This window comes from Argiope bruennichi, chromosome 7 (genome assembly GCF_947563725.1).
Source record: "Argiope bruennichi chromosome 7, qqArgBrue1.1, whole genome shotgun sequence".
Classification (NCBI taxonomy): domain Eukaryota; kingdom Metazoa; phylum Arthropoda; class Arachnida; order Araneae; family Araneidae; genus Argiope; species Argiope bruennichi.
This window is the reverse complement of record NC_079157.1, coordinates 111,727,680-111,749,898: the sequence shown is the minus strand read 5'-3', so window position 1 is coordinate 111,749,898 and position 22,219 is coordinate 111,727,680. Positions and strand designations below refer to the sequence as shown.

The 22,219-nt window shown below is 30.5% G+C and overlaps 1 protein-coding gene across 1 annotated transcript; it reads left to right on the top strand.

Annotated features, from left to right (window-relative positions):
* Nucleotides 1-8,478: 8,478 nt before the first annotated feature.
* On the top strand, nt 8,479-12,673 carry LOC129975540 (spidroin-1-like). The gene is made up of 2 exons (XM_056088601.1): nt 8,479-8,544; nt 11,750-12,673. Exons 1-2 carry the CDS (start codon nt 8,479-8,481, stop codon nt 12,671-12,673), a joined length of 990 nt encoding a protein of 329 aa, XP_055944576.1.
* The last annotated feature ends 9,546 nt before the right edge of the window (nt 12,674-22,219 follow it).

The following is a 22,219-nucleotide window of genomic DNA, read 5'->3' as shown; positions in this document are numbered from 1 at the left end:
AAGTGATATTATTTATTAGCATGTGAATTTCATACTTAAAGAATTTTTTTTTGGTAAATATGACAATTTATATGTGTAATCATCTTATTTTCAAATAATTTTTTGCACACAGAAATTCTATATTGTAGAAACATAAAAGCATGATTACCTTTAAATATTCTCCAATATTCTTTCAAATTGTAATAATTTTCTCCTTTTCTTAAAATAATATTTATTTCCCTACTTTTTTCCCATTTTTTATTTGAAATTAAATGGTATTTCAAATTTTTTTCAATATTACAAAAGACTTAAATCAATATTTGAGAATTGGTAGAAGATATATGCAATTCTTTACAGTTTTTCCTACATGTTTCATTTACTTGCTATTTATCATGAAAGTATGTATTGATGCATCTATTTTAGATTTTAGAATTAGATATTTCATGTCAGATTATTTAAATGTCTTCATTTTCTTTATATATTTTATTTGGTTGGTTCTAGTCATTTATATGATTTTTCGGTTTCAGTCATCGTTTTGCTAAAAAAATATCTACAATTCATTATGTTCAGAAATTTCAATTGTAAAAAAGTTTCTAGAATAGCTTTACTTTCAAATATTAATTAAAGTCTAATAAGGTGCTCTTTTTTCTAGTTATACCACTTTACTATATTTTAAGACATTTGCGAAGTTATTTGCAATTTAAATACGAACTCAACCTCTATGGATAAGTTAATCCTCCTCTTTCTGAAGATGATTGTTTTGTTTTACGTCTTAGCACAGATACAATGATGCTATCTGGTTTAAAAATGGGGAATTATATACTTTATATCATTCTCCGTTTGTTTGTAGAAATTCCTTTCCTGATGAGGAACAAAGTTCAGCGATGTCTTTGATTTTTTTATTCATTTTTTTTATTTGTACAAAAAGCCTGTAAGTATTTAAACATAATTTGGACAAAATTTTTGAGTAGCTTTTTTAGAAATTATGTAAATATTTTACATTTACATTTTTACATTAAGTTTCAGGCGTTTTTTAAAAAATAAAACAAAATCCTTATCTGGGGGATTAAAATAAATAAAAAATATCTTTTATTTTAATCTAAAATAATTGAAATATACTATATCAATATATTACATAGATTAATATATTAAATATAATTAATCAAATAAAAATATTTCTGTAAAAGATTCACATATGTAAATATTTATTTGATGACTAATAGTAATAGAGCCTAGCTAAATAATGATTAAAAAGGAGAAATTAAAACTTTTTACGTTTTTTATAAGGTATTTCAATTTGCCATTGAATAAAAGCAAAACAACAAAATGATTTCAACTTGGGACTTCATCAAATTAATCGTAATTTTTGAAAAAGATGAAAAAAGATTTCTACGAGATCGATTTCCATAAACCATTTTAAATTTAAGAAAGTGTATCACGTAAACAGTTTTCAAAGGCATCAATTCTTTTCAAAAGAGCAAGTCGGAGCTAAATATGATATATTAGTTAGAAAAATTGCAGTCAGTTTCAGTAGTTTGTAATAATAACTGGAAAAACACTAAATTTCATCAATGAAATATTGAAATTAGATACTTTGGTAAAGATAGTGCTTTCCTTATAATTTACTGTTTATTTGCTTTCTGTACTGATTACACTGTTTATCAGGATTTTAAATTACATATATATATATATATCTGTTTGCAAAGATAATTCTGCATGTAAACAAACAGTGAACAAATACATCACGAAATCAGACTGCCATGCCTCTAACCTCCACGTAGCTATTCCGGCCTCACGGCTGAAAGGAGGTGAAGTGAAGAGAGAGGAAGAGTTGCGCGGGATTATTGGTCGCTAACACTAGTTAGAGTGTGCGTTCGTAGGAGCTCCGTGAAATTAATTTGGACTCAAACTATAATTTATTTTATATATGTAAATAGTTATCCATCCCTCAATCCATAACTTATAATAAATAAAAATGTCATCACTTTGTCAACATACGCGACACAGACATTATAAATTTCACTTTTATGGCTTGCAACACTCTGTAGGCATCCGCAGTTGAGGAAGCTGATCTGAAACCCTTAATTTATTTTCATTCGTAAAATATCAGGAAACTGAATTATCGAAATGTATAATTTGGTATCATCTTTCTTCATCGATATTCGGACACGAACAAATAAACCTTATTTAAATGATATGTCTACATATCAGCTAATGCTTAGACGCAACGGAAATGATTCATTTTTGAAACATATGATAATGACGAAGGCAAATGACTAATGGTGAATGAAAATGGCTAGTGAATTATCATTATTCAGAACGATATTCATTCCCAAACAGTTATCCTTTCTTTCTCGTGGGTTTGGAACATTAGTTATTTTTACAAACTTCTGCTGTGCCAAAATAAATTTGGTTTAGTACAGCAGCCAGTGCATGAAATTACCTATCATATATTGGTAATTTGTAGTAATTGATTGATAATTTGAAGCAAATTCTTCGCTAAAAGTGCTCAGAATCAGCGAATAACAAAACCATGATTTTTCACCAAACTAACGTTTGAACCAGATGTGCATTTGAATGAATAAATTTGAAGAATGGGATGAAATACACGGAGCAAATAAATATTATGCTAATCTTATCTATTACTATTAAAGGCAAACCGACTTCATAAGATTTAGTTTTTTTTTATCACACACTAGCTGGTACCCAGCGCGTTGCTACCCACAAGAAATAATTCTGGAAATCTTGTTTGAAATAGCTATCTAGTTGAATTAGGAATAAAAGAAAGAATATTTATTTTCTTTTTCCACAATGAATGCTTTCATTGAAATTGAATGATATATAAAGGAGAAGTATAAATAATATTTATCCTATTTTTTATTTTATTATTCAAGTACTTTTGGGTACACAGTAGTTTTGTTTTTACGTCTTCAGCAGAAACAAATAAATTTCTTGGCTCTCCGATTCATGCGCATCCAACATTTAAATGGCCATGTGAAAAATATAGATTTTCTAGGTTCAATCCGCATAATTGAAGTGATTGACCTTCGCTTTGTTGATGGTCATCGAGAATGCAAACCCAATTTTACTGTATTCGAAATAAATTCTAATAATTGTGCTATGCCTATAACCTTCGCTTAAGTGCAAGCAATACGTTGGCAAAGTTTTATCGAAATCGGTTCAATGATATGGCAGCGCATAAAATACGAAAAAACAAAAATTCATTTTTATGCATTATATTTCAGATTATTCTTCATATGTTATTAAAAGGTGAAATAAAATTCTACAAAACAAGAGTTAACTTTAAAAATCAAAGATTTTTTAAAAATATTTTTTCCAGTTATGAAGTTTCTTGTGCTTAAAAAAATTAAATCGAATATAATTTGATTAATTATTATCAGAACAGGAAATCTCTTTCATTTGATTCCATTTAAATACGAAAACATTTTTCACAGCGCTTGATAAATTAGATTTCACCAACATTTATTTTGCATTCTCGAAATATCTATATTGGGGAAACTATCACGGATCTCCTGTGGAAAACGAAGGTCATTCAAATAATTATTTTAACGGATGTAAAGTACGATCCTAATTCAAAGTAAAAAGGATATTTAAACCATTTATTTTTGAAATATTTTGCCATCGACAATCAAAGTTTGTTCTTTTTCTCTTTATTCTTTTACATAATTATTGCTGTGAACAAACGGCAAAATGTGGTTTGCAATGGATAAATATGATTTAAAACGGAGAAATAAGACTTTCTTTTCATGATGATTATCAATGCTAAGTACACAACATCTTCTATGTATATATCTAAGTACCATTTACGTTGAAATTATAGGACTGCAAAATTTCAGTAAAAATCAGTCGTCATGAAAAATAGGAAGATGTTGGCAAGAAAATATTTCTATAAACCTTTTAACTATTAACTTTAAAAAAAAAAGAAATTGCACGGGTTTTTTTAAAAATTTCGCTATGAAATAATTATCTTCTCAATTCTCTTAAACTAAATGTTCTTTCTCTAGAAATGTCAGATTTAAACAAACCTAACCTTGATTTATTTTAGTCGAAAAGTTTAATTTTTAACTTTAAATTGCAATAGAAATGAACATTTATTCAAGCGATATACTCACATATGTAATAAATACTTCTTAAAATTCAGTCTGAAATATACTCATTTGTACACTCATGTAGAAAAACGACAAATATATTTAATACTTGGATTATTATGACCAAATAGAATTTTTTCTAAATGTCATTATTTAAAAAAACATTAGGAATATAAAATAAAACAGAATTTATATAATTTGTATTTGTATTTTAATTTATAAATTAATCCTTTATTGTCTAAATGTATTAAAACCTTATAGCATATTATAGTTTAAAATGTATTGCTTACTTTCTATTTAATGCGAATGAAATAATGTAAACCGCCTACAATAAGGAGGAGTTGACCTTTTTCTAAATTGAAAAACACAATTTCTACTTTCTGCTGAAATACACAATCCAAAGCGGATCACTGTTTGCTTGTTTTATTCCTTACGTTATCTATTTGTATTTTAAGTTCATAACATTAAAATTCCTTAACAGATAACATACATAAGCTCAAAAGTTCCAATGCTGCTCAGAAGTGGGTTCTCATCTCTGATTAGTTGTACAGCATCTTGCCTTCTTCCGCTCAAACATCTGGCATAATGTAATATCATTTCATAAACATTAAGCTGAAAATATTTTAAATAATTTTAAACATAGATAATCTGAGTGCTCAAATAAAAACGGGTGGTAAATCATAGAAGAATGTTAAAAACAAGGAAGTGAATTGCAGTTATAGTTATTTTTATCCAATAATCTTTTTAGGTGAAAATTCACATTAATTATCAAAAGAATTTAAAACCTTTTCATGAATTTCTTCAGCGGTTTTTCAAATAATCTAACGAATCGATTGGATTAAAATAGGATTCACCTACAAGTAATGAAAAGAAATTTCCGCATTTAACCATTTTTTTTTACTTTATTTGAAATCTAGATTTGATTTGTTCACTTGCTGATCGCCATTTAATGCCAGTTGGAGGTGCAGGGGATCTGATGGTGCTGCTACGATCTCAGTTGGAGGCGATGGATATTATGGCTTTTAAAGAAGACGATGATGAGTAATTCTACTATGTTCTAAAATTCTAAAATGTAACAAATATTTTAATCTTTTTAATACGATATATATATATATATATATATATATTGTTAGGTAAATATAGTAAGGTATATTTTTGGTATATTTATTAGAAGATTTCGAAGAGTTGAATTTTTCAAAGCTACGTTCAAATGAAGACTGATATAATCTTCGATTAGAGCTGAATATTATAAAGGAACGATCAAATGAAGGCTGATATCATCTTTGCTTGGAGTTGGAGTTGAATATTACGAAGGAACGTTCAAATGAAGACTGACATTATCCTCGCTCATAGTTGAATATTACGAAGGAACGTTCAAATGAAAATTGATATAATCTTCGCTTAGAAACGAGTAATTTAGTCTCCTGGCACAGATGAGTCGAACTTTTTATAATGTTTTAAATTATTTTGTGCATATAACACGTTTATTCTCTTTATGAGCTCTCTGATCGTGAAAAGTAATGTATATTTACTCACTTTAACAGTGAGCTCATGGTAATACTCGCACTCTGTTTTGGACAGACAATGAAAGCAGCATATAAATCCCAGGTTTTTCGTGTGTTAGTAAAAAAATTTCGTTTTTCAGACGAGTCTTATTACAAAAGAACAATGTTCTACTTGTGTGTGCATGTGTGTGTGTGTGCTATGACGCTCACTAGGACAGATCATTTGACCTATGGCTATCAAATTTGGACACATTTGCTACAATTCTTTTGTTGAAAATCTAACAATCTAGATGCTTATTTAAGATGTCCCATGTTTCTGATCTATAAAGGCGGGAAAAAAAACTAGGGCCTGAGAAAAAAAAATTATAAATTTTAAACTATATGTTGCAATGTATTAAATTTTTTTAATGAAAAGAACATAAATAAATACAATATTTGAATAATAATTCATATTAATTTATTAAGTTTTAATCATGTTTAGCTTTTACGCAGAAGGAAAATTGGAAAATAAAATAGGGCCAGTTACAAATACGGCTCACAAAACAGCTAATTATTCAGAAATTTGCCCATTTTTGTATGAATCAACTAATTGAGATATAATAGAGTTCATAAGTCTTTCTAAAAGTTGTTTAGATATATTTAAAGCAAATTTTCGATCGCGTACTGTAACTCGTTATATTTATAAGAGTAACAACGAGCCCCTGCATAAACATCACGCCCTAAAAATTTTTCGTGGAGTTCAAATAGGGGCTTTTTAGACATTAAAGCTACTGAAAATAACTTTTCCTATGTTAATGTTTTCATATGTTTAAAAAAATAATGAATTATATTTCCACTATTTATTTCACATTTCCGAAGTGTTCATACCAGAAAAAAAAATAAAACGCTAGCATGTGTTTTCAGTGAAAAATGAAGATTATTCAGACAATTATATTTAATTGAAGAAAGCGATTCTACTCATTGGAAAAAGAAAAATAATAATTTTTGTTCATTATATTTCGATTCATTTATAAAGGTTCTTAAATTCTTATAATGCTTTACACAACAGTTTCCGTTAACGATCAGCAAAAACTATTTGTAAAGGATTATTAAAATTTTAAGTGGAAAAATAAAATTATTTAATTTCATCCTAATTGTCTTCGTTAAGTAAACAATGCGTCATATAAATCTAGATACCATCTCCCAATTAAAATATTAGATTTGAAAGTTTCAGCAAAGAATCCGCCATGCTGAAAAGTATGAAGTTTATGGTAAGAAAATATTTTCATGAATTTTTTTATTAATATTTCAAAAAGTTAAATTCATTAATTTTAAATGAAATTTTAATTCAATTAATATTTCAAAAATTTTTCAAAAATAAAGTAAAAATTTTATGCTTCTGAAATTTAATGCAAATGTTTCCTCTAAGTTGAATTGTTTTTTACAGAGAAACAAGAAATAACATAAAACTTATTTCAGTCAGAGACTTTTAAATTGTCCCTTCAAAATTTAATGAAAATCTGTTTTTAGCCACATAATAAATTTACATGCATATGTGGGGTATTGAGTTACAACATTTGTTTGAATTCAGCTTGAATTTTACTCAGTTGCAGTTGAAGCAAAAAGTATAATTAATTATTGAATTATTAACTCTAAATTGAATGTTTTTACAATATTTTCTGACAGATAATAAATTAATACAAAATTTATATAAGCATTTGAATTATAATCTATGAATCCCCCACATTGTTGTGAAACTGGGTTTAAGAAAATTAAACCCTTGATATACAATGACGAATTGTAGTCTATATTCATTTCATGTACCATTGTAGAATTTGACGAGTCTAACTTGTGAAGAGCTGCTGTTCGCGGACGCCTTGCAGTATATTGTTAGATTACTCAGTTCCTTCACTCGTGCATCGATTCTGATTTGCTTACAATGACCAAGATAACCCACCCTCTCCCTTCCTGACGTTACTGACAACAAAGTTTCATCCACAAAATAGTAAATCAAAATGAAGTACATTGAAAGTTTTATTCAGTAGAACAGAGTTTTCGAACAGTGAATGACATACTAAAAATATTTCAATTTAATAAAAATTATAAATAATCCTTTGAATATGTATAAGACAAATTCATTATATAAAAGTGACAATGATGATCCAAATGGGCTATTCTATTCATTCCTACAAAGACCAGTGTATAAAAAACTATTTTGCAGTGTAAAAAATGTTTAGTACCTCTACATATTTCAAAATGTTTTACATATTGAAGAATTACTAAATTATTATTTTATAATGCTATTTAATTTCTCTCCATTAATATTATAAATCAACTTAATTAAATGTCATATAAAATCCAAATTTCAAAATTAAACCTCTTTTTTTCTTAGCTTGTACATAACTGCTCAGTTGAACCAAATTAAATCATATTTTTCAGACGTATCAAGTATGTCAAGAAGTTAGTTAGAAGTTAGTCATTTGTATGTCAAGAAGTTAGTTAGAGGAACATGATTAGAGGTTAATGCTTGCTGAGGCCGAGATGATTGATCAAACTTTTTCTTTAAAGTAATATGTATCGAAATGCGCAAACCATCTCCAAGCGTTTTGCTGATTTCACCGGTCGGAAAAGTGAAATGATCGTTTGGCCAGTTCCTTTCCATGAAATACGCGCATGTGATCCAAATTTGCCCTGAAATTTGTCTCAGAAGATTATAGCAAGAGTCATTTTTAGCACAGATAAATATATCCTCCTTAATAGATGATACTGAAAAGAAGGTTGTAAATATATGATTAATTCCTATTACAGAGTGATTCAAAACTTATTGTTCAAATTTCGTGGGGAGGTAGGGAATATCTCAGGAAATAGATCTCATACAGAAAAGTATGTCCTCAAACTTTATCTGCATGGACGAAATGGACAAGGAAATAGTAGAGTTAAGTGGTAACGAATGTGATCTTTACTCGAATAAGGTAAATTACAAGTTCACAGTAGGTGCTAAAAATTGCGACTATTTGCACGAACGTGGGATCCAGGACAAGGCCTAATGCATATCCACCGAGATATATGGTATCAAAACGACGGAACTTCAGACCATAGCAAAATTGTTACGCGTGATTCCCTGAACCGAACATTCGGAATTCGATGGATCGGCAGAGGTGGATCGATCGCTTGGCGACCCAGATAACCTGATTTCTCACCCATGGCTTTCTTTTTGTGCTGGACAATGAAAGACCATGTTTACTAGACCCCCGTTGACAGTGAAATGGACCTTGTTACACGAATAGTGGCCGCAGAAGGCATTTTCCGTGATATGCTAAGCGTTTTTGAAATAAGTTCGACATTCAATGCAGCAGCTTTATGAATCCCGTATTCGTGTAAATGATCTCAATTTCAAGCACCCACTATGAACTAGTACTTTATCTTGTTGGAATAAAAATCACATTCGTTATCACTTAACTGTACTGTTTCCTTGTGTCCACTTCACTTGTCCATTTGTCCATACACATGACTTTTGCGGGCATATTTTCCTATGTGAAATCGGTTTCCTGATGCATTTCCTATCTCCCCACAAAATTTGAACGATAAGTTTTGAATCGCCCAATATAATGATTAAAAGATATGTTCATTAGAGGCTGTTATCTAGTTAACAATATCTCGGATATGATTGTAGATGGTTATTTAACAAAACCTTTAAAATATTTCGTGCCCATTGGCAGAATGCTTAAGAAAAAAAAACTTTAAAAAAAATTATTGCATTCTTTGTAATCCGCAGTCTCGTTATAAGCAACTTTTTCTTCAAAGACGTTTTTTTTTAACCAACCCTTCAGTCGGAATAGATATTTAAGCAAATTATTTTTGCGTTTGATATGCTGAGTGCTATTGCATAGAATATCTTATAAATAATTTAACCACTATGGGTGAAAAATTAAAAAGTTACAATATCAAATGTCTGATATACGTAATATTCCATTACAATAACTGCAAAATTCATATTAAGTGAAAATTTCGTTAAATATTTTGCATACAACAAAATTTTATATTTTGACATGTGGATTTTAAGTTTAATTTACTGTATTAATATATAAAATTGTAAATTATGTCGATATTATTTCTTTAAAAATAAAATAACGCAGAAAATTCACAATAGAAAATTCTAAAAACGAAAACTTGCTTCTATTCAATACCATTTTACAGTGTGTAAGACGGCCGTCAACGAATATATATATTGATGCTGGAATAGGATACTGAATTCGAAATGAATATTTTACGAGATTTACTTTTATTTATTTTAATTTGTGGTCTTTTGTAAAGGATATAGAAATTTTGAACCAAGATCAAACTTACCACGTGGATACCTTAAGTGCTCCATCTTTACACTTTTCAAAGGATCTGTAGAATAGGCACAGAAGAGTTAATCATGGGAAATTACTTATATAGATAAAAATGCCTCTAAAAAAGAATTAAACGTTTCACAACTGAGTATAAGTAATATTACAGAGCAGTTGTTTCTTATGACCATGATTTTTCTCAAATAACTGCCCACTCTAAAGTTATTAATAAATAAGCTCTGTATTCATTATTTATGCTTTTCGTCGTTCACATATTCCAAAAGAGAAGGGTTATAAATTCTTGTGTGAAATATTCTTTTAATTGCAAACTATGAGCGTTGTAATAAATTACATGTGACTGAGTTAAACATTTAAATTTTAATAATTAGTATTGTTAAAGGTTTCATAAAAACTAGTGGCAATATCTCAATATTTTGATTGGTGCTGGAATCCTTTGCGTTGATAGAAGAAACAGTCACATGATGGGGATGACATGCGATTTTTACTTAAAGGTATTGTGGTTTCAAATTGCTCAGTATGTGGGAAAGCGCCTTTGCAATACGTTTACAAAGCAAGCGTGGATTCATTCGTACGTTCCACTCTTGAAACCAAACCAAGGCATGAAAAATCTAAACCAATCTAAGGCATTCTCATTTTAAGGTGAGCGCAGCTTGGTACCACCAAAGATGTTTATAACTGCCATTCACAAAATTATTAAAGATGCCTTTCACAAAATTATTAAAGATGCCATTCACAAAATTATTAAAGATGCCATTCACAAAATTATACTGCATCATGCTCTACCTCAAGAACAGAATGTTCGTGCTGTATACTACAGTGAAATCCTGATACATCAACAACGTCCAGTATTCAAGGAAAAGCGACACTACTTTTTGTCTTTGATACCCTTCATTCTCCAGATCAATGCACGGTTGCATAGTATGAAAGTTCTCAAAGATTTAATACGAAGGTGGCGATCGAAGGTAATATAACATCACCCCTTCTTACCGATATAAATCAATTTGACTATGGCGTCTTCTCTAAAATGATAGAAACCTATAAAAGGTCCATTTCAACAATAGGGTGGAGGCTATCCTTGAAGCTAGCTTGCGATCGTTGTGATACCTTAACGATGCTTTCCATTTATTTGGTAAAAGATCATAAACAAGAAAGGAGATAATCATGAGGAAAGTATTGTTAAATGGAAATAAAAGTATTTCAAACACATCAATGTATTGATACTACTTTGTATCCAGCCTTAGCATTTAAAATGTTAAAAACACATATTCCAGAAAGACCTATAATTACTGCTTATAATTTAAAAATGTAAGTCAAAACTAAATACTATTTGGCACCTTTATTTATTATCTTTTCTATATGTCTAATAATTCATAAAAAATTATCAAAACGCCCCCAACAGATAACGCATGTCTACAAAAAAATTCACTGTGGATTAAGATTCGGGTATCTGAATTTTTATGTAAAACTGCCAAGAGAGATGACATCACTGTCAGTGACAGAAAATATAAATTTCATATTCGTAAATATGGTAAAATAAAAAATCTCAGAGGATCAATTAATAGGTTATTGTAAGCGATGAAAGAACTTTAATGAAAAAAATCGAGGTAATATTGAATTCATATCTGTTAACAATTGTGCGGAAAAACTAATTTTAATTAATACAAGAATTTAGAACCATTTTTAAATTCCGTGCTTTAACGACAATAGTTTTTATACATGCATACTGCATAAAATCGAAAAAATAACGAATTACCTTCATATACAAAAAAATAATATCTTCATTTTCTTATATCCATATTTGTTTGTCTCTTTACTTCTATTCCAGGTTTGCTATGTATCTTTACTGGTCACTCTTTTAATTACCACAACTGCACAATTTTATGGTGGCGGCGGAAGTGCAGCAGCTGCCGAAGGAGGAGGGGCATATGGCTATCCGAATGGTGGCGCTGCTGCAGCCGGTGCGTCTGCTGCTGGTGGAGGAGGTGGATATGGTTATCCATATGGAGGTGCTACTGCAGTTGGTGCCGGAGGTGGTGGTTTAAACTATCCAACCGGAGGTACTAGTGCAGCAGCTGTCGGAGGTGGTGGATTTGGCTATCCAGCCGGAGGTACTAGTGATGCTGCTGCGGCTGGTGCAGCTGCTGTCGGCGGAGCAGGTGGATATGGTTACCCATATGTAGATGCTGGTGGCTCTGCAGCGGCCGGTGCAACTGCTTCCGGCGCAGGAGGTGGATATGGTTACCCATATGGAGGTGCTGGTGCTGCAGCTGCAGCCGGTGAAATAGGAGGACATGGTTTTTTAAATGGAGTTGGTACTGGTGCTGCTGCAGCTGGTGCAGCATCTGTTGGAGGTACAGGGGGTTATGGTTTTCCGCATGGGGGTGGTGCTGTTGCTGCCGGTGGTGCAGCGGCTGGGGGCGGTACTAATGCTGCTGGTGCAGCAGTTGCAGGAGGCGCAGGTGGGTACGGTTTTCTGCATGGTGGTGGTGCTGGAGCTAGTGTAGCAGCTGCTGGAGGTGCAGGTAGTTATGGTTATCCGCATGGGGGTGGTTCCATAGCAACCGGTGAAGCAGCTGCAGGAGGATATGGATATTCACATGGTATTGGTGCTGGTGCTGCAGTTGCCGGCGGTGGTTCTAGTGCAGCCGGAGTAGTAGCTGGTGGTGGTATAAGTGGATATGGCAGTAGTGCAGCAGCAGGTAGTGCAGCCGCAGCAGGAGGTAGTGGTTACAGTGGCAGGCGACGATGAGAAATTTTTGCAGTAAGAATAATTTGTGTTCGTTTTAATGTCATTAACTATTTCTTTTAGATATATACCTTTACATTTAAATTATGATAGAATTCAGCATTAAAAAGGGCACCCTTTGTAGTTTTTACTTGTATGTTTTTCTTACATACAGTTCGTCCCCAAATGTGAAAAAGTGATGAATTTGTCAAAATATTGCACCTAGATTTAAATTATCAACTGAAAAGTTGTATAAAACAAAATTTATCACTGTATAAAAATATTCTGGTCTCTAAAAAGAAAAATTAAAAAAAAATTAAATTTATTGTACAAGCCCAAACTATAAAGATGTCTTTTTATATCTGCAAATACAATGTTCCGCGCTTCTCTTTGCAACATTTGAAGATATATATTAGATGGGAGTATCACGAATATTGATAAAAATGTATATTTCAAAAACGCAAATTTATTCTATATAGAAAAATTGTCATATGCATACATTTATGTCCATGTTGTCTGCTCAACAGAAATTGAAATATGTTTTCTGATCATGCATATCATTGTTCATATTGATTGGTAGATAGCTGCGAATTAAAATAAAAAAAAAAAAAAGGAATGAGAAAATTGGAAACTTAACATTTCTTAAGTTCTGTAATTTTTATCCAGAAATAAAATTATTTATTTCTGGATAAAATTGTACGTGATATTATGTTTACCATACAAATGACGCATTCCAATAATGAGGAATGTTTAGAAATATGAAGGATTAATGCTGTATATAATAGTAATGCAATTACACGCACATGCAAATATTGTTAAATCAATGCAACTTTGTATAGACAAAGAAAATTTTCATGTTGAACCGGTTTTTTATTGTATATTTTAATTAATACATCATTTGATCATTTTTAAATTTTAATTAGAATTCATTTATTCTTCATTACTTTCAAATTAAGTTCTTTTAATGAATTACTATGATATATATATTATGCCGAAAATTTATTACAAAAGACTCCCTCAACAACCAATATTTTTTTTTAATTCCAGTCGATCACCCCGTTACCACTAAACTGGGCCTTATTGTTGTTGTTGTTTATAATGGCACTTGCCATGGACAAGCTCGCTGCCGAAATCAGTGATTTTAAGCTAAGGGAGCGTCTCTTGTTTTTGTAGCACCAACTAGGGCCAAGAGTACGTCTTAGCTACTCACGCATCACATTCGCTTGCACAACCTCTTTTTACAGGGGGGGCACATTCACACATCTCACAGACAGAACAGGAAGAACAATCATGCCCGAACCGGGACTCGAACCCAGGACGCCCAGGTCACGGGGAAGATGTGCTACCCCTATGCAAGGACGCCGGCATTGGGCCTTATAAACAGGGGTTACTGTAACATTCTCTTATGGTCATTAATTATCTAAATTTTGCATAAGAGAACAATGGCTAACAAAACTCAAAGAATTTTCAAACTGTTCGTAAAAGGCTAGAAATCTTCTTTTTTTTTTTAATTTTCAAGATATTATAAAATTTTGGTAAAATTTTCACTATTCATAATGAGTCTTCTTCTAATTGCTTTGCGTTCGACACACTCTGTTATGTAGTACTGAACTGAGCCTATTTTCCTACATATACATTTGTTTTGCATCCTTCCGAATCTGTGGAAGTATTCAGGAAATTTTCCATGTCTTGATATAATTTGCATTAACATCGGGAGAAATATTCTTTTTATAATTTTTGATTCCGTTATTAATTCATATGTTATGCGTCCTTTGTATGGCATTATCCATCTATCCTGTCACTGCATAGACATTTTTATTCTAATTTCCTTCTTTAACATTTGGAATGATTTTCGGACACAATATCTGTTTGGTCCTTCTGTGCTGCCTTTTTTTCGCATATTCATCTGCTCTCTAGGTTCCGCATATTCCGATGTGAGCCTTAATCCAATTTACTTTAATAGATTTGGTCTCTTTAATCTTTCTCAATTTTTGTTTAATTTTCTAGATTTCTTTATTTTTGGTGTTCGTGGATTGCACTGCCTGAAGGGCTGGCATAGAGTCTCAGAATATAGAGCATCTATGCCAGTTTTTCAGTCTCTCACTATAATCAACTGCCATTTTTATTTCTAAAATTTTGGCTTGGTAATTTGTAGAATGATTAAAAGTACGAACCTGTTTTTTATCTATTTCCCTACTTGGAAATATACTACCATTGCTGCACTTGCTCTTTTATCATCTTTGCAGAATCCCCTGTTTATGCAGAATTCCCAATTGTCTATTTCATATCTTTGTATATCCCTCGTCTGTCATAAAAGTAATCCTTAATTAAGTAGAATAGGTTACTTTGGCAGTTTATTTCTAAAAGAGCATATAAGATGTTTTCCCTCCAGTCTGAGTAGAATGCACCCTTTATTTCTAAAGAAATTGTAGTTGCCTTCATCTTATTTTTTATAGTTACGCTAATTTTTCTCCATAATGAATCATGGCCTGCTTCACACGAGTATCCGTTTCAAAATCCATGTTGATTTGTGTCAAATATTTGATTTATCTATATAAAATGTTGCAACCTTTGTGTAATAAATTTATTCAATATCTTACTTGCATTTGGAAATTAGGCAGATTGATCTGTAAGACCATGTATTTTCTGGATCCCTATTTGATTTGGGGATAAGAATTATTTTTGAAACTTCCCATGAGTTTGGAAACGATTCTAATTCCAAACACTTGTTATAAAGCTCGAAAAGTATGTTCAGATTTTTGGGGTTCATTTTAACTAACGTTTACTTAGTTATATTATCTTGCCCTGGAGATTTCCATTTTGCCATCATTTTTTATTGCTGTTCTTATCCAATTTTTCTTGAATGGTTTGTAATTGTGTCCTTTCATATTCTTCAGTTTGTTTTCTTATCAGTTTTTGCATTCTGTTCTCATTTATAATTTCATCATCTTGGAATAAGCTATTTATTATCATTTGAATCGTTTCTGATTTATTTCTTGTTTTAGAACCTTCTGCTCGTTTGAGGATGGATGGTATTTGTTTTCTTTCCAATTTACAGACACAAGTATGTACGGTAATTGAAATTGATTGTTTCTTGTGATTTGAATGTATAGAGTTTCGAATTTGCGTCATTTCTTTTAAACTCCATTCGTCTCTTTTGCCTCTCAATTTGTTTTTGCATCTTTGAAATCTGTGTCTGAGGGCCATTTTTAATTTTCTCTGATGTTATAATTCCAGATCCTACTACGGGACTCAGAGTTATTGTTCCATTTTGCATTTTAATTATTGGCATGATTTTTGAATAAATTCAGTAAATTCAGTGAAATTCATTAAATTCATTGACCCAATCTTCAAGCTCTTTATTTTTTTAAATTTATTTGTGGAAATCAGTTCTATAGAATTTTGGCACCTTTGCACCTAATTTATTTATGTTTTGTTTTCTCAATCCGTATGTCTCTGAATTGAGATTTGTCTCCTCCACTCCAAGTTTGAAATCATGGAAATCATGGTCACTCAAAATGCTTTGAATCTTTTCCAATCTACCGCTCTTTCGTGCGATCTTTTGTAGAAATTGTAATATTCACCCAGCTTTTCCCCTTAACTGATTGAAAAGTTGGCAAAGATCCTGGGTCGCTCCAAATCCCTAAATTGTATTGAAGGAGCAGATCAATAAAGGGTCCAGCCTCATCCTTCGGTCTGTGATCCTCAACTTTTGGTCCCCATTAAGGGCTCTCTAAATTAAAGTTTGTGCCAAATTGGGATTTTAATTGTCTAAGTATATTCTCCAATTCACTATTAATTTCTTCTTTTCTATATAAAGGTAGGAAGTAGGCTGAAATTACTGCCATGTCTTTTATTCTGTTTGAGATGGTGGCTGCGACTATATTTTCATTAACCTGTTTCATCGTAACTGCAGATTTTTATTTCTTATAGCGATAATTACTTTCGCTCTTGGATGCATAACCACTCACCAATGTAAGAGGAAATCCATGACTTTTTCTTTTATAACATAGGGTTCCTGAATCAAATACATGTTTGGAATTACATCCCCAAATAAGTTTAGCAGTTTTTTACTTGCAAGCTTACTCTGTCCAATGTTATGCTGAATTATTTTCCAGTTTGTTTGTTAGGTGGGTTTGTTCCCATAATAAGTAATCTGACAAATTGCGTTATTTCTCTTATAAGAATCGGGCAGAAATTTGATATTGTGTTATAATCAGGCTTAGTATTAAATCTGGTTTTTGATTTGTACTCCTTGCAGTTTTTGCATATAAAATATGTCCTTGTGCATTTTGTAAGGCTATGTGTCCTTGAACGTTTATTGCAACAGCTTTCTTCGTCTCAGTACATTTGGCTTTAGTGCCTGAATTCAAAACATTTAAAACAACACAATGGTAGTAGAACTTCCAAGCAGTAAAACCCAAATCCACAATGCAATATAGTTTTGCTTTTTAGGGTTGGTACATTTTAGGGTCTAAACTTATAACCCAGTGTATTAAAATCCCTTTACCTTTTTTCCATAATAATACTTTCATATTTCCTACGAGAAGATCATTGCATTGCTTAATTTGATCCAAGAAACTTGTTTCTTCTTCATCTCTTGATTTGTTACTTTCCTCTATATTAAATATCACAATCTGTGGAATTCTCATTTTCGGGGTATTAACCCTACATTTATTTTGTAAATTAGGATGTTTATTTATTTCGTCTTTTACTTTATGTACCATTTCTGCAACCAGCACTAATATACTGTTTCAGGTTGCAGGTTTAAGACCCAATATTCTAATACACAGTTTCTTCGGTCTTATATTTAAAAGAGTTTTTTCATCTGAAAGAAAAAAAAAACTGTATTCAAAATGTGGAGCGCATGCTATGAAAGAGAATTTTGCATTTTTCTTATCTGACGATAATTTTTTCCGCTAATAAAATACTTTAAGATCATCATCTTGTAGTAATTTATTATTTTTAACTTGGCAGTCGCCATATTTAATAACCTATAAAATTTGAGAAAAAAATGCTTATCGATAAAAATTTCAAAAACTGTTCTTAAGGAAATTCATATTTAAAATTAAATTTGGCTGAAATATTAACCAATTATATATAGAAAAATGATTTAATTATACAGCAAATATTTTTTAAAAAAGTCTTTTTTTATTAGAAATGCTATTATTATATATAATTTATTTTAAAATTATTATTTTTTAGGGAAAAGGACAAATTCTGGAAAATGGAAAATAACCAAGATTGCTTTTCTACTTTGGATTGTAACCTGGTTCGAAATAGGGTCTATAATATATATGATAATAAAAACGCATTTTTAAAATTTTCTGTCTTTCTAATTATTTTAATATATAAATATAATTGTTTTTTTTATATGAGAAAACATGAAGTTGTTTTAGGAATTGTGCTGGTGATATCGAAATCGACTGGCCAGATAAAAATGTAACGACTATAGGAATTGGTTTAAAACCGGGACTGTGGGAAACATAAAATATCAGAAAACATTTTAGTTTAGTTTCTGAATTGCCATCACCTTCCTGTAAATATAATCACATTATTAAGAATATTTTAGGAGAAAATTATAGCACATCTTCTTTTTAAAAATATTTCGGACGTATCTGTTTAGAGTTTAGATTAGACACACTTCAATAGACAATCTTCCTTACATTTCTCGAATAATCTTAATACTGCATTATAAATGACAAATTTTAAGGATAATATGTATACTTATGCTAACCTGATATTTTAAACTTATTGGCTCAGTTTTCGCCCCAAATCTCCCTATTCGACAAACACCTGACTTTTGTTTTTTTAGACACATAACTAAAATTTAGATAATTAGTGACCGAAACTTGTATGGAAAAAGGACTCCATTCTGTTTTCGTGTTAGAAAAATTAATCCCAGCTTTGAAATAGTAATTATCATCCTATCAAGACTCAAAGACTTAAATAAGCATGAAATAAATATTATGAAGTATAATCATTTCCAGTTGTTATTTGCCGAAGAATACGTGATAATTCTAGTGCAACGTTACATTGTTACTGCTATTCATTTAAAATTACAAACACAGACTGCACGCAGCAAATAGTGCCTAGTACCAAAGCACGTACCATGCCTAAAGGAATCTAATGAATTCCACATCTCTATTAGGCATACCACAGTTATTTTCTTTTTTCTTCTAAGTTTATCTAGCGCTGGTGATTTTCGTGCTACAGGTACCATTCCAATACAATTTATTGTTTTTTGAATTGGAGAACACATTCCAATTAAAAAAAAGTTGGAGTTGTGATTTGGAAATTTTGTCACTGTAACTGTAACTGTTATAGTTTAACTGTTGTTTTTCATACGATTCTAGAATGCATACCTCTAAATACTTCGAACCAAATTTTTATTCGTTCCTGTGAGCGGTGTGATGGTTGCGGTCTCACATATCGGGATAAATTTTTTTATAATCACCTGGGAAAATTACAATACGAATGGATTCTAAAATCTTAAAATAGAAGCGAGGTATATTTTCGCTTCATGTATTAATAGATTTTTTTCATTTAAATCAATAATTTCATTTAATAAAATAATATTCCTAAAAATTATAAAATGCATTTTCTTCTATTTTTCAAAAAAAAAAAAAAAATCGTCTGGCAGTATCAACCAAAAAACACAGAAAAAATTGTATTTTTCATGCTTTTTAGAATTCCTAAACATTCCATTTTAAAGAAATATTTTGAAAATATTTTAAAATATTTTTTATGCAAAAAATTCAGATCTATTCTTATAACTATATTTCGTAATAATGGCTAAAATATTTATCCCCTTTATAGAAATTGTTTAAAAGGAAGTTCCTTTTTGTGTGTTTAAAGAAAAGTGAAGATTTGTTAAGGAGCTACTCGACGAAATTCATTTCCAGTATTTGATTGCTTAATTTCACAATAATTTTAAATATACAAAGCATAATTGCCTTTCACAATCATAATTATGTAATATGAAAGCTTAAGCAATACGTAAAACTCAATTTCAGGATATTTCTGAATTATAAACATAAATTCATTATTCTTTTAGATTATTTATTTAAATGAGCTTCATTTTCTCAGGAAGTTGCAGAATAATATTGTCCTAATTCCAAGAACAAAACGGTATGACAGCTGAAAACAATCTTGGAAATATCTTAGGTCAATCTAATCATGAACAATATATTTTCGAACATTTATTGAAATACTTCATTAATAGCCGATAATTTCCGTTGCTTATAATGGCTATTTTACACAACGTCTATTTTTCTTTGTCATTCATTTTTAAGTAATTAATGATAAAATGTCTTTGATTATATAAAAAATATAAAATATATAGAATACCATAGAATACTACTCGCGGAATTAATACTTCTACAATTTAGCCTTCTACTTAGCTTAGATTGAAGTGCGCATATGTAGACTGCAGAACGTATTATATAGAAAATAATAGAATATAGTATAAAATATCATTGAATACTAGTTATGAAATTAGCACTTCTAATTTTTAATCTTGCACTTGGTTTAGAATGCAAGTTGTATTAGGTAAAAAAAATAATAGAATTAAATTATATAGAATAACATTGGGTACAATTTATAAAACATACTTCTACAATTTATATCTCATTTTTAACCTTCTATTTAGCTTAGATTGCCCGATATATAAACTTTAATAGCAGTAACTTACAGCAGAAGAAAAAATGTGTTACACGAATTAAAAAATCATTTCTTATTATTATACATCAATTCTATTAGCCACATTTGATAAATTTTTACAATGTTCTATCATCTTTAAATGAAAAAAGATGCACTTTTCTGCTACCAAAACTAGAACCATGCCGAGTTAATATAAAGCTTTGAATTTTATCATTTTAAGCCCATCTACGGCCGCTCCAAAGAGGCAGAAACCGTTGGTTGGCAAATCTCTCTAGAGACAAATATTCATACAATCTAAAATGGATTTATAAAAGTGGTTAAAATGATTAAAGCAGTCACACTGTTTAATGGCAAATTAATTCAACCAAAAAAATTTAATAAATAAAATTAGCATTCGAGTTTAATTCAATCATAGATGTAATTGGCTTAATATGGCTGAAATAATTGTTTTAATATGAGAAATAAAAGCCATGGGATGATAAATTTTCCCTTCACCTGTTCTAAAAAAACCAGAAATTCAAATTTTTAATATGAAAATCATGACTCCATCGAATATTTAATATTATTAAGTTCGAATAGAATCTTTAATATCATTCAGAATTTTAATATTAATAAGTTCAATCAAAATTTATTTAATAAAGTTGGATTATAATGGCAGCGAAAAAAGATTAATTATAAACATTTCTAGTAAAAATAGTAACTCCTCGGTTTCAAAAAGGGCAAATGAAACTTGTAATGACAACAGTTAGTTATAAACTTCAACCACTTCAAAAAAAATAATAAATAAAGAATTCCTAAAATTTGCAAATTAACGAAATTCTAGAAAATCTATTAGAGAAATTCTGTATTAAAGTTATGAAATAACTCGCAATAATTTTTACATTCATACTGTACTTATATTTTTCTATGACATGCGAAATATCCTTTCCTAGAGATTTTTCGGTATTCCTTTGAAATAGTCACTTCACCTGGCTTCTAAATTCCCAGCTATTCAAATAGAATCATTTGATTTTATCTATACGGTAAAAGCTGCTGAAATGTAGATTTACTAAATATAAATAAAATATATATGCTTGTCTTGACTATGTATCTTTAATCTGTATATGCTGCTATGTCTGTAGATGTAGCTATGATGTAGTAGAAGGAGCATTAATTCTATAACCTCGAAATGCTGCAACTGTTCTAAGTATTCGTCATAATAAATGTTTCTAACATATTTTTTCTTTATTCCAGGCATAATTAATTCTCTCTATCATTCGTTAAACTTGCAGAAGTTTTAGTTTATCATCTAGTAGTAACTCTTTCACATCAAGAACTATTATGTCAGACTTCCTGTCTCTAATACAAGTATGGCTCTTTTGGATTCAATTAGAATAAACCTAACACGAGTTCTTGATCGCTAGTCGCTTGGTAGCACAATCATCAATAGTAATTTTGTAGAAGGAAATGGCTCGAAATGTGATCCAGTGCTCCCTCATACAGTTGCCAACTTTTTATTTGAAGTGTTATTCTTCTATAGATTGTAATATCTTATTCTACTGAGGGAACGACAGACAGTAATGATAAATTTCTATTTCAAAATGAGTATTTTAAAATGAGTATTAACCTTAAGCTTCCTTGCAGACTGATGAATCTTGATCGATTACCATTAGAAAGTATGCAGATAGAACGTAATAGCTCAAAGACGACCACTTTTTCTGCTTTTTAATTTCTTGTATATGAACTATAGAAAAAGTATTGTAGTTGCAAAAAATTCGAAACTGAGGTTTTGACGAATCTCCATTGTTTTACATCTCTCTGAATTCGAAAAACCTATTTTTGGCAATGCGTCTGTCTGTCTGTGACAAAGATAACTCCAAAAAGCTATAGGCTGGAATTTGTTGTACGGTCGGATTCCTATCAAATTCT

Bases quoted from the DNA above. Each gene is read 5' to 3' on its own strand.
- LOC129975540 (XM_056088601.1), top strand. From the start codon at position 8,479: ATGGACGAAATGGACAAGGAAATAGTAGAGTTAAGTGGTAACGAATGT. The intron at 8,545-11,749 runs GTAAATTACAAG...CTTCTATTCCAG, and splicing joins GTGATCTTTACTCGAATAAG to GTTTGCTATGTATCTTTACT.